Below are 14,321 nucleotides of genomic sequence, written 5' to 3' on the forward strand. Positions count from 1 at the left end.
TTAGGCTGGGTTTCTGTACAGCACTTTGAGATATCAGCTGATGTACGAAGGGCTATATAAATAAATTTGATTTGATTTGATTTGTTCAAGATAGGATAAGGAACTGCATACACACGCAAAGCCAAATGCCCATGACACCCATACATGCACAGTCGATGACACCCATACAAACTCACCACTGTGATGTTGAAGGCGTAGAGGAGGTCAAAGGGCAGAGCAGCAATGAGGTCTATAAAGAACCAGGTGCCACAGTAATGGAGGTAGATTGAGCGGGCATCGTACACCACCTGACCCGACTGACTCACGAAGGTGGTCCTAAAGTTCAGGATGATATCTGGGGAGGAACAGAAAGGAAACCCAGCAGGACATGAGCAAAATAATATTTTATCCTTTACTCAAATACACAACAAGTGTGTAAGGTGAGTGGATAGGCTACTACGTTCCAGCATTTTTCCAGGTGAGCTGTAAATGCTAATTATGGCATGACACCAGCGGTTTAGAATAACACACGATGTGATGATAATTTTGTACATGAATGTCACTGCACATAATTACCATTTCCTCAACTTAAAAAAGCCTGAGCCCCATCACAGCTGTTTTAGGATCACACATCCATCGGAGACAGGAAGTCTCTAATTGTGGCTCAAAATGGGAGCTGTAACCAGGGGTGACACAGACACCATGATGAGTTGGTAATGCAGGTGGGTGAGCGAGTACAGTCAAGTGTGACCGATTTCCAAGGAAACACCCACTGCCACAGCAGGAAAGAACTGTTATTGATCAACTATATTCCAGAGGAGCTAGATACTGGTGCCAATTCATTTAGCCACCGGAGTGATATGACATTTACCATTGGAGTACTATGTTGCCACTCTCAGTACTGTTATACAACAGTATGTTACCTAGAATGAAGAGCATTTCCACTGCAATGTCACTGGCAATGGTGCTACGGGAGTCCCAGTCGGTGTCGTCCTGGTGACTGACGAAGCAGACATTGAAGGGCACGGTGACCGCCACGTAGAAGGTAGCCAGGAGGATCAGCCAATCCCACAGGGCCTTGGATAAGCTGTAGTGGAGCAGGATGAAGCGGGACTTCTGCACCGCCGCCACCTTGTACTCTGGGAGAGAGGGCTTCTGGAATACACTCTGCAGGGAGACAGGGGTCAAGGGTCACAGGTCATAGGTCCCATGTCACAGACAAAGCCCAAGACACCACAGTGGCACATTACATCTCAAGAATGCAATGACACCTAATTGCCCTAGCTACATCAAAATCAGTGTCTGCACTCCCTTGGCCCCAATCCAAACTCCTCTGTGGCACAAGAGAGGAGAAGTAAATGTTCCTTTTCGGAATAAAGGATGTCAAATCAAATCAAAGTTTATCGGTAGCGTACACAGTTTAGTAGATGGTAAAGATGGGGGCAGCAAAATGATTGTGTTACTAGCGCCTAACAGTGAAGTCAAAAATGTAAATTACCCAAATAAACAAAAATCAAGAAACATCTTAAGGGTTCAATGGCATCTTTTCAAGACAGAAATAACCATCATGTAATTCATGGCCATAGGCTCACAACAGTAGTAAGTTCAGAAACAGTAGCAGGTAATCTAACAGGCCTGGGGATCAAATGGAAGCTCATTTAACAATACATGAAAGACCAGTAGAGACAATTATCAACATGTTCTGTTCGACACATATGCAGAACCATTGACTTTATCCTCCATAAATGACTCAGTATGAGGGAGATGAAATACGGATGAGGTACTACGGAGATCCCTTGAGGTAAATGAGATCTGAAAGTAAATTCCCTCTGTCGTTCTTCAACATGACTAGAGAGGCTGCTGAATAGGTCGGCAGAACCTCCAAGTGGGAACCCTTGTTGGGATAATAGCTGGGTACATTATGGGAGATAATTACTTGGTAATTGCACATGGAGGATTTAGATGCACAACAACAGCTGAATGTGTACAGAACTGTCACAGCAAAAGCGCATGTTAGAAACTTTTTCAAACAATGCCACATAGCCCATGCTGTTGTCAATGGTAACCTCATTTTTGACAACATCTTAAAAAACTGATCCCCATCAAGTATGGAAAAGGTAGTATTTGGAAAGAGTGAATTGTCATACATTTCATTGATATTTTAAAGTTTTAAGTCTCTCAGCATTTAACGGTACAATTGACGTATCTTTAAATAACAACTACCTCATATAAGACGTGTTTAAGAGAGGAAGAGGGAAAAGGTTGAAAATCCTTGGTTCTATCTGTCCACTGCTGTGTCATACTGTGACAACTCTTCCGGTACTTTCCTTTAATTAGTGAGATGATACCCCAGCTTTCCCATGTCCCAATCTGCAAAAGGCCACACTGCGTCTTTCTGTTGCTCTATATATACCAGCACTACAAAGACCACACACAGCAGACCGGAGCTTCAAAGGCTGATCAATTCCTCTATCTGGGCCAAGCTCAACCTTCCTCAAATGGATAGGTAAATGTCACCACGCTCTTATATGCTCCCTAACACGTCTGCTCAAATATGTTTTCATTTGAATGCGGTAAGAATGTGATTTTACATGTGGTATGAAAACAAAAGACGTCATGTTTCAGAAAGCAGTTGGTAATATAATGAAATTGATGCCTTTTTCCTCTAAAGAAACACTTCCTTTTTTGTTGTTGTAAATGAGTCAATACACTCTACTGTACAGTACAGTGAGATCCCGGGGGAACTCACATTGGGCAGTTTCCCCTTGCCCCTCTTGGAGAACTGGTTGGTGAGGTGGTACAGGACAGTCCTTCCCCTTTCCCTGGCTTGGGAAAAGTGGGAACTGCTGCGTTTTCTGCTCTGATGTGTGTCCTCTGAGATGCCTGATGACATAAGGACAATAATGAGAATGGGTCTTTACACTTTTTAAAGCCTTCCTTTTATGCAATCATCGTAGAAAGTACCATAGTCTCAAAGTATAAACGGCTCAATAAAGGTGTAAGCCACGGTGCTGCAGAGTTAGTAGGATACCTGTGGCCTCCACCCCTCTCCTGTTGCTGTGCTGGTGGCTTTTTCCATACGACTCAGTGACATCCTTGAAGGAGAAAAGGAATAGAACCACTTCGCCCTTCTCATTCTTAATTGGCACAATGTCAAGAAGGCACCAGAATGGTTTTCCTGCGGAAGCAACATTACAGAAGAAGTTAGATTTCGTGGTATTCAAATGTTTTCAGCGGGGACCAAATTTTGTCCCGCCAAAACTTCTGGGGAACCCATTCTTTTCCCAATTATTTCTCATGACCCAATCCCCTCCCACCCCAAATCTAATGACACAACCTACAACATCTGTAAATGTATGTTTACATCAACAAATAACCGTCAATTCATTGCATTTTCATCTCTTATCAAAATGAAAATGAACCAAAATACATTTACTCAATAAAAATTGTGTTTTTCAAATGATCTTTCTCAGAATGCTTGTATATTGTCCCCTTAAATAATCTGCACTCTTAATTTAAATGACTTTGAATACCACTGAGTTCAATTATAATGACACGTGGAGTTGAGGAGAGTATTTTACTCGACTCCCTCTTCATATTGTGCAGAGGTGAACTTGGTGTATGTTGCATCCTCTGTCCATAGTTCTAAAAATACATTCAAAAAAGATAGATCTGGTTGGATGATGCTGTATGGAAGGCCACCATGTGTAGACTGAATGCTCACCGTTCTTCATATAGAAGCACACCTCCCCCTGGTACTCCTGCTGTCCATCCAGGGCCTTGTCCACCTGCTGCCTCACCCTCTCACTGGTCTCCGCCCCGTGCAGGAAGCGACATGTGCACGTTTTCTGCATCACCTCAGTGCGCACAAACCCCGTCAGCTCGCAGAAGCCGTCCGAGCAGTACACGATGGGGTAACCTTGGCGACCCTGGGCATTCCCAAGAAGGAAGTTGCTGTCTGTGGAAAGCAAGGAGAGAAAATTAGAGACATGATGTACTGTACCCTAACTCTGTCTGCGTAATGATTGCTGTATAAGTGGTCAACCAATTATTTCTGTCCCTCGAGTACACTGTGTGATTCAGACATTAAATGGATGAATGTCATTGCCCCTGGATGCTGAATTAGGCTATGTAATTAACAATCAAGCTTGTGTTGAATACAGCCATCTATGAAGGTGGAACATAGCGTCATTCAGTCGATTTCAGGTTTCTTTCTGAATCTCTCTCTCCTCTCACTCATTTTCTCCTCTCAGGGTCTATTTCATCCTTTAGCTGTCTGAAAAAGAGCTCTGTCTGTCTCGGTCTCAGTCAAACTAACTAACTAACTAACTAACTAACTAACTAACTAACTAACTAACTAACTAACTAACTAACTAACTAGCACATAGAACCCACCCACAGCAGCTTGCAGGGACATCAGAGCAGGCTTTGAAGTTTAGGCCTGTGAAGTCTGGTAGATGTGATAGGAGAAAAGAGGGGACCCAGTTCACTCTATGGGGGCCCACAGCCCAGGGGGCCCCCCAGCAGGCGCCTGGGGACACTAATGGGGATAGGAAATGAGCATCATGTGTAGTATCCTCACATCCTCCTGCCCATGTAACCAAAGAGAGCGCCAGCCAATCACAGGACAGGAGCTGCCTTTTGATTCTGTCAGACTCTACTGAAATACCAACCACCTCTCAGAGCTGCTCCCATCTGTTGAACTGTGCAGGCACATGTACTTTCAGCAGTGAGAATACAGGTGCGATATGCCCAAGTCACGTTTCAGCTATGAATCATTTGTGTTGTGTTGTTCTATTTGCGTTTTAGTCATTTAGCAGACACTCTTATCCAGAGCGACTGAGTGTGTTCGTCTTCATCACAGACACTATCAGCAAAAAAAAGTCAAGCGCGAGTGTTAGTTCACAAAAGGCACGGGTGTTATAGTTCTTTATAGACGCCTTTATTTTTATGGGAGGACGGAGGGTGCTGTGGGATTATTTAACATACTCAGTTTTTTGTTCAAATTTGATTTGCTTGATTTCAATGTACCTCTATTTATCTGCTATTTACCTGCTTACTCTGTTCAGAGAGAAGACCGTTGTGTATTTGGTACAGCTGTAAACATGTATGAATGATATATTCCGCCATAGTGAGTTGAACAACTCATCTCCATAAAATAAATGTTTTGCAGGCAGCTGTTAAACGGACCTTCTCCTGCCCCTCTGTTCCACCCTTTCTGAAGGGCAAAGTAGACCGTAGTGTAGCACAGCCCCTCATTGTGCAGAGACAATTGCCGATCACAGATGTCTCCCACAATCCAATGCCTGTCCGTTGTCACCTGTCCCCAACTATCAAGTCCATTGGGTCACTGCTGTATAGAGTTTCATAGGAAATGATTCCACTGACTGAATTCAATTCCATAATTGATCTATTCATCCACTGCTGTTCCACACAGGGGTGGTTTGAGTTGGACAAGACAGAATTTCGTGGTCAGAGTTTCCTATTCTCGCTGTACATGTGATGATGGTCTGATCGTACCCTGTCAATCAATACACTAATGATCTCCGTTTATTATTAGATGCGTAGTGCGTAAACACCGAGGTCACAGTTTGAAAGTCTTTTCATAAGCAGCCCATTATCATTAGCTTATCTGAATAAGTCCTCCATGAGACACAAGGACAAAATAGACATTTGCATTGACAATACTGCAGATGTTGTGGCAGATAAGTATTACATACACACTTAGTACACAAGTCGAATTGATCATTAGTTCACACGGAGTGGTGAAGAGGACCTAAGTGCTCCAGATCTCTTGTTAAGTGAACTCTGTCATTTGAGGCGAGCCACAGTCCGACCCCCAGCCTACACTCGCCTACTGAGCCATGCACGGCTGTTGTTGAAAGGTGTATAGATGGAGGATATCTTTAGATTGAGGTAGGTTGTATACTGTTACATTTTACAAGGCAAGTCAGTTCAGAACAAATGATTATTTATAATGAAAGGAACAGTGAGTTAATCGCCTTGTTCAGGGGCAGAACGACAAATGTTTACCTTGTCAGCTCGGGGATTCAATGCAACAACCTTTTGGTTACTGGCCCAACGCTCTAACCACTAGGCTACCTGCCGCCGCAAAAACATCAAACTCCTGAAATGTCAGTCTCTTAAGTGACTGATATAGAGATAATTAGTACAGAAGCTACATGAGGCTTTATGTGCCCAGGATTGGGTTGCCATAGCAATTTATAATTGTTTTAATAAAAAGCATATGGCAAAGCTGTTATTTCCACAGGGAGGAGGTAACCAGGATACGGTCCCTTTTTTATACAGGAAGAACACAAATAGATTCGCAATAAGTTAATCCTACGGGAAAACATACTGATTATTAAACAACTGGAGCAGCATTTGGACCAATAGAGTTTTTTTTTTTACAGTAGCTTCATGATCATCATTGTTACTTGGCTTAGACTGATAGAGACAAGTGAAACAAGGTTGTTTTTCTAAACCAAAGCAAACAGATGGTAAGCTCTTTCTCCAACATGACTGTATTATTCTGCTAAAATGCATCCAGTCTACCAGTCTCTCTCTCTCTCTCTCTCTCTCTAAGAGCTTCTATTTCTCTTTGCCTCTCTCATTTTCTCCCAGAATCATTTCTGAAATGACCGTCCACACGACAAAAAGGGACTTCTCCATTGTAGTGAATAACTGGCCAGTTCTATTACATTTCTATTACTTTTATATGTACATTTCAGGTTCTACTCTGTGGATTATGGTAACGAGATGTCAGAGCGGAGTTATCGATTGCAGCGTATAGTTATAGTTATATTATATTTATATTTGTGTGCACAGCAGAAGGCTAAAGCTTTCATTGTTGTCTCGTTGTTCATGCATTAGCTTCGGTAATTGACATCAGGTGACGAAGAGCAAAACCCAATCCAATCTACTTACATTGCACAAGCAAAAAGCCAGGCCCTTTGCGTCAATCACAACAACAATAATCACAATATGTGAATTGAAATGGAGGGGAAATGCTATTAAATAATTGTATGCCTCAATGAGGAAGGGAAAGCTGTGTGTAGCTCCCAGCCCACGCAGATAATTAGACTGAATCATTCTGTGGAGCAACAACAAGACAACAATGAAAGCTTTAGCCTTCTGCTGTGCACACAAATATAAATATAATATAACTATACAAATACAACTATTGCTGTGTATACGCTGCAATCGATAACTCCGCTCTGACATCCCGGTACCATAATCCACAGAGTAGAACCTGAAATGTACATATAAATGGGAATAACTGTACAAGGTGTGCTGTACGTTCCTACTGTATATAGTAGTTTGTTTGCATTCTGGCAACGACTAAATATTGTATTAGGAGTGAAATGAGAAATGATATAATGGATCGTTATAGAGGGAACTTTCCTTTATTACAGAGTGTATTACAGCGTATAGTCCACCAGACATTGGGATGGGATTGATGGAGTTACTTATCAGCCTATTTTTACAGAGAGTGGATGACTGATATCGATACCCAGATGCTGTTTGATTGGCGCTTAACCCATGCATAATTAACTGTAATTTATGTCCCTGCTCACGTGCTGGGATCACTTGGCTGTCACTTTCATTCATTCTGTAATCGCTTGGTCTATTCACGTTACACAAAGGAGAGGGTCATTTAGTTGAGGGAGGCAGTCATACATACAGTGGGGCAAAAAAAAGGATTTAGTCAGCCACCAATTGTGCAAGTTCTCCCACTTCAAAAGATGAGAGAGGCCTGTAATTTTCATCATAGGTAAACTTCAACTATGACAGACAAAATGAGGGAAAAAAATCACATTGTAGGATTTTTATTGAATTCATTTGCAAATTATGGTGGAAAATAAGTATTTGGTCAATAACAAAAGTTTATCTCAATACTTTTTTATATACCCTTTGACAGAGCAATGACAGAGGTCAAACATTTTCTGTAAGTCTTCACAAGGTTTTCACACACTGTTGCTGGTATTTTGGCCCATTCCTCCATGCAGATCTCCTCTAGAGCAGTGATGTTTTGGGGCTGTTGCTGGGCAACACGGACTTTCAACTCCCTCCAAAGATTTTCTATGGGGTTGAGATCTGGAGACTGGCTAGGCCACTCCAGGACCTTGAAATGCTTCTAACAAAGCCACTCCTTCGTTGCCCGGGCGGTGTGTTTGGGATCATTGTCATGATGAAAGACCCAGCCAAATTTCATCTTCAATGCCCTTGCTGATGGAAGGAGGTTTTCACTCAAAATCTCATGATACATGGCCCCATTCATTCTTTCCTTTACACGGATCAGTCGTCCTGGTCCCTTTGCAGAAAAACAGCCCCAAAGCATGATGTTTCCACCCCCATGCTTCACAGTAGGTATGGTGTTCTTTGGATGCACTCAGCATTCTTTGTCCTCCAAACACGACGAGTTGAGTTTTTACCAAAAAGTTCTATTTTGGTTTCATCTGACCATATGACATTCTCCCAATCTTCTTCTGGATCTTCCAAATGCTCTCTAGCAAACTTCAGACGGGCCTGGACATGTACTGGCTTAAGCAGGGGGACACGTCTGGCACTGCAGGATTTGAGTCCCTGGTGGCGTAGTGTGTTACTGATGGTAGGCTTTGTTACTTTGGTCCCAGCTCTCTGCAGGTCATTCACTAGGTCCCCCCGTGTGGTTCTGGGATTTTTGCTCACCGTTCTTGTGATCATTTTGACCCCACGGGGTGAGATCTTGCGTGGAGCCCCAGATCGAGGGAGATTATTAGTGGTCTTGTATGTCTTCCATTTCCTAATAATTGCTCCCACAGTTGATTTATTCAAACCAAGCTGCTTACCTATTGCATATTCAGTCTTCCCAGCCTGGTGCAGGTCTACAATTTTGTTTCTGGTGTCCTTTGACAGCTATTTGGTCTTGGCCATAGCGGAGTTTGGAGTGTGACTGTTTGAGGTTGTGGACAGGTGTCTTTTATACTGATAACAAGTTCAAACAGGTGCCATTAATAGTGGAGGACAAGAGGAGCCTCTTAAAGAAGAAGTTACAGGTCTGTGAGAGCCAGAAATCTTGCTTGTATGTAGGTGACCAAATACTTATTTTCCACCATAATTTGCAAATAAATTGTGATTGTGATGTGATTTTCTGGATTTTTTTTTCTCATTTTGTCTATCATAGTTGAAGTGTACCTATGATGAAAATTACAGGCCTCTCTCATCTTTTTAAGTGGGAGAACTTGCACAATTGGTGGCTGACTAAATACTTTTTTGCCCCACTGTACATTTCATGTTGCAAATCCACCCACTAGTTGTCGCGCATGATATTAGAATATTGGTGTCATAGGTCATAGGTCGAAGTCAATTATCTATTATACACTGTGTGGGCTCCCGAGTGGCGCAGCAGTCTAAGGCGCACAATTGGCCCAGTGTGGTCAGGGTTAGGGTTTGGCCAGGGTAGGCCATCATTGTAAATAATAATTTATTCTTAACTGATTTGCATAGTTAAATAAAGGTTCAATAAAAAATTAAAATGAGGAAGCTTCCCAGAACTCGGAGAGAAGAATGTCAAAGTTTTGGACAATTTTATCAGCTCCCTACAGACATTTCAAGCTCCGACTACATCTCTTCCCTTTGGATCACGGCTCCCTGCACCTCCCACTTCCCCCAGACCGGTTCAGTCTTGTCCATTAAAGCTTTTGGCCAGCTCCTCCACCCACACCATGACACGGAGGGCCTGTAACCACCAAACTTGTGAAAGACATTATTCTGACTCTGTATTTGTGTGGGTGTGTGTGTGTGCAGCCTGGTCTCATAGACTAGACGTATTAGTATGATATGTTACATTTGGTATGGTTACATGAGACAGCAGTCTACTTATTAAGGGACAAATGAAAGTAGGGTGGTTGGTCGGGGTGGATGGGTAAGCAGGCGTATAACACGAACGTCTAGCAACCCACAGGTAACATGTTCGAATGTCATTATGGATAACATTAGCATTTTAGCTCATTAGCAACTACTTAGCATGTTAGCTAACCCTTCCCATAACCTTAATTTACTAGTTTATTGTACTTTTTACCCATTTTTCTCCCCAATTGGTAGTCTAAGTCTTGTCCCATCGCTGCTACTCCCGTATGGACTCGGGAGAGGTGAAGTTCGAGAGCCATGCGTCCTCCGAAACACAATCCAGCCAAGCTGCATTGCTTCTTGACACACTGCTCGCTTAACCCGTAAGTCAGCCACATGTGTCGGAGGAAACAACGTATAACTGGCTACCGAAGTCAGCGTGCAGCGTGCATGTGCCCAGCCCGCCACAGTCGTCGCTAGAGCGTGATGGTACAAGGACATCACGGCCAGCCAAACCCTTCCCTAACCCGGACGATGCTGGGCCAATTGTGCACCGCCTCATGGGTCTTCCAGTCTCAGCTGGCTGCGACACAGCCTGGGATCGAACCCGGGTCTGTAGTTACACCGCCTTAGACCGCTGTGCCACTTGGGAGGCCCAACCCTAACCTTAACCCCTTACCCTAACCCCTAGCCTAGCTAATCTTAGTCACCTAGCTAACGTTAGCGATAGCTACCTAGCCACCTAGCTAACGTTAGCCACAACAGATTGGAATTCATTACATATCATACATTCTACAAATCTGTAGCATATTGTATGAATTGCAATGCATTGCATATCACACAAATTGTAAATTATAACATATCATAGGAAATGGGATGATGGACATCCACAAATGAATACATACCATATGAAACGTAACATATCATATCATCCTAATTGGAGTGTCCTGGGTTTACATTTACTATGCTACATCTACTCCTGAGTCCAGGTTGGTGTGTGTGTGTGTGTGTGTGAGTGTCAGTGTGTGTAATAGAGAGAGTGTGAGTGTGTTTGTCGACACACTGAATTCATTAACTCAGCCAGGACACAGATCGGCGGCCACACGCTAGCAAGATGTCATGTCCCACTTCTTGTAACCCACTGAGAAGAGCGTGACCCGATCTGACCATGGGAAAGTGCATCATGTAGCTTGGACAGTAGTCCATAAGTGACATATACTTGTTGTACAAACCATTAGGAACACCTTCCTAATATTGAGTTGCCCCCCCTTTTTGCCGCCAGAACAGCGTCAGTTCGTCGGGGCATGGACTCTACAAGGTGTCGAAAGCATTCCGCAGGGACGCTGGCCCATGTTGACTACAAAGATTCCTACAGTTGTGTCAAGTTGGTTGGATGTCCTTTGAGTGGTGGACCATTTTTGATACACACAGGAAACTGTTGAGAGTGAAAAACCCAGCAGCATTGCAGTTCTTGACACACTAAAAACGGTGCGCCTGGCACCTACAAACATACCCCGTTCAAAGGAACTTTTGTCATGTCCATTCAACCTCTGAATGGCACACATACAGTGGCAAGAAAAGTATCTGAACCCTTTTGCAATTACCTGGATTTCTGCATAAATTGGTCATAAAATTTGATCTGATCTTCATCAAAGTCACAACAATAGACAAACACAGTTTGCTTAAACTAATAACACACAAACAATTATAGGTTGTCATGTCTTTACTCAACACACCGTATAAACAGTCACAGTGCAGGGTGAAAGTATGTGAACCCTCGGATTTAATAACTGGTTGACCCTCCTTTGGCAGCAATAACCTCAACCAAAGTTTTCTGTAGTTGCTGATCAGACCTGCACAACGGTCAAGAGGAATTTTGGACCATTCTTCTTTACAAAACTGTTTCAGATCAGCAACATTCTTGGGATGTCTGGTGTGAACCGCTCTTTTGAGGTCATGCCACAGCATCTCAATCGGGTAGAGGTCATGACTCTGACTGAGCCACTCCAGAAGGCATGTTTTCTTCTGTTGAAGCCATTCTGTTGTTGATTTACTTTTGTGTTTTGGGTCGTTGTCCTGTTGCATCGCCCAACTTCTGTTGAGGTTCAATTGTCGGACAGATAGCCTTACATTCTCCTGCAAAATGTCTTGATAAACTTGGGAATTCATTTTTCTGTTGATGATAGCAAGCTGTCCAAGGCCCTGAGACAGCAAAGCAGTCCCAAACCATGATGCTCCTCCACCATACTTTATAGTTGGGACGAGGTTTTGATGTTGGTGTGCTGTGCCTTTTTTTCTCCACACATAGTGTTGTGTTCCTTCCAAACAACTCAACTTTAGTTTCATCTGTCCACAGAATATTTTTTGCCATTTGCATTGTGGAACATCCAGATGCTCTTTTGCGAACTTCAGACTTGCAGCAATGTTTTTTTTTGGACATCAGTGGCTTCTTCCTTGGTGTCCTACCATGAACACCAATCTTATTTAGTGTTTAACGTATCATAGACTCATCAACAGAGATGTTGGCATGTTCCAGTCTTTAGCTGACACTCTAAGATTCTTCTTAACCTCATTGATTATTCTGCGCTGTACTCTAGCAGTCATCTTTGTTGGGCGGCCACTCCTAGGGAGAGTAGCAACAGTGCTGAACTTTCTCCATTTATAGACAATTTGTCTTACCATGGACTGATGAACATCAAGGCTTTTAGGGATATTTTTGTAACCCTTTCCAGCTTTATGCAAGTCAACATTTCTTAATCTTCGGTCTTCTGAGATCTCTTTTGTTTGAGGCATGGTTCACATCAGGAAATAGGAAAATAGCAAACTCACAATTTTGTAAGTGTTATTATAGGGCAGGGCAGCTCTAACCAACATCTCCAATCTCGTCTCAATGATTGAACTCCAGGTTAGCTGACTCCTGACTCCAATTAGTTTTTGGGGTTCACATACGTATTCCAACCTACACTGTAAGTGTTTAAATGATAATCATTTGTGTGTTATTAGTTTAAGCAAACTGCGTGTGTCTGTTATTGTGACTTAGAATAAGATCAGATCTAATTTATGACCAATTTATGCAGAAATCCAGATAATTCCACATACTTGTTCTTGCCACTGTACACAATCACTGTCTCAATTGTCTCAAGGCTTAAAAATTGTTCTTTAGCCTGTCTCCTCCCCTTCATCTACACTGATTGAAGTGGATTTAATTAACAAGTGACATAAATAAGGCATCCTAGCTTTCACCTGGATTCACCTGGTCAGTCTATGTCATGGAAAGAGCAGTTGTTCCTAATGTTTTGTGCACTCAGTATATATCCTATGGTCAAATGCAGAGGTGCTTAAAAGATGGACAAACAGAATGCATGAACTGTGAACACGTATGACTAATAATAAAAGAGCTTTTAGATTGTGAGTGAGCTAAAAGAAAGGGGAAATAGGGATACAGGTACTGTAAAGGGATACTTCAGGAGGAAATGAAGACCTTTATCTACTTCCTCAGATTTGTATGCCTCTGCGTGCAGTTTGAAGAGAGTTGCTAACTAGTGGTAACGCAATTGCTAACTAGCGTTAGCGCAATGACTGCAAGAGTCTGGTTTTGCACTGACACAAGTTAACATTGGCTCGGTTCATTGCCAAAATCCCGAAGTATCACTTGAATGAGGAGCAACAGATACAGCAAACACACAACAGCCCAACAAGTGGCACTTCAATCCAAAACAACAGCACACCCACTCCTCCTCTGCTGAGCTCTCACCACTCTCTCCATCACTGTCACAGCCTGAATTACTGTCTTGACTGGCTACCCCTCTCCAGTACCACTTACACTCAGTGTTGACTGGCTGCCCCTCTCCAGTACCACTTACACTCAGTGTTGACTGGCTGCCCCTCTCCAGTACCACTTACACACAGTGTTGACTGGCTGCCCCTCTCCAGTACCACTTACACACAGTGTTGACTGGCTGCCCCTCTCCAGTACCACGTACACACAGTGTTGACTGGCTGCCCCTCTCCAGTACCACTTACACACAGTGTTGACTGGCTGCCCCTCTCCAGTACCACGTACACAGTGTTGACTGGCTGCCCCTCCCCAGTACCACTTACACACAGTGTTGACTGGCTGCCCCTCTCCAGTACCACGTACACACAGTGTTGACTGGCTGCCCCTCTCCAGTACCACGTACACACAGTGTCAACTGGCTGCCCCTCCCCAGTACCACTTACACACAGTGTTGACTGGCTGCCCCTCTCCAGTACCACTTACACACAGTGTTGACTGGCTGCCCCTCTCCAGTACCACTTACACACAGTATTGACTGGCTGCCCCTCTCCAGTACCACTTACACACAGTATTGACTGGCTGCCCCTCTCCAATACCACTTACACACAGTGTTGACTGGCTGCCCCTCTCCAGTACCACTTACAAACAGTGTTGGGGAGTGGTGAACTACATATAGTTCTACCAGTAATTTAATTACATTTTGTAGTAGTAGTGGAGTGATAGTTGGACTAAG

The 14,321-nt window shown here is 43.3% G+C and overlaps 1 protein-coding gene across 1 annotated transcript in view; it reads right to left on the reverse strand.

The window, feature by feature from the left end:
• The window catches only part of LOC112225987 (potassium voltage-gated channel subfamily H member 4-like), a 38,197-nt gene that overhangs the window by 15,895 nt on the left and 7,981 nt on the right, over window positions 1-14,321 (reverse strand). The window contains exons 2-6 of the mRNA XM_042307522.1: window positions 3,704-3,937; window positions 3,024-3,157; window positions 2,729-2,851; window positions 903-1,146; window positions 177-334 (exon numbers count right to left, since the gene is read on the reverse strand). Coding sequence (XP_042163456.1) covers window positions 177-334; window positions 903-1,146; window positions 2,729-2,851; window positions 3,024-3,157; window positions 3,704-3,937 — 893 coding nt within the window. The remainder of the gene's footprint in view (window positions 1-176; window positions 335-902; window positions 1,147-2,728; window positions 2,852-3,023; window positions 3,158-3,703; window positions 3,938-14,321) is intronic.

This window comes from Oncorhynchus tshawytscha, linkage group LG27 (assembly GCF_018296145.1).
Source record: "Oncorhynchus tshawytscha isolate Ot180627B linkage group LG27, Otsh_v2.0, whole genome shotgun sequence".
Lineage (NCBI taxonomy): Eukaryota > Metazoa > Chordata > Actinopteri > Salmoniformes > Salmonidae > Oncorhynchus > Oncorhynchus tshawytscha.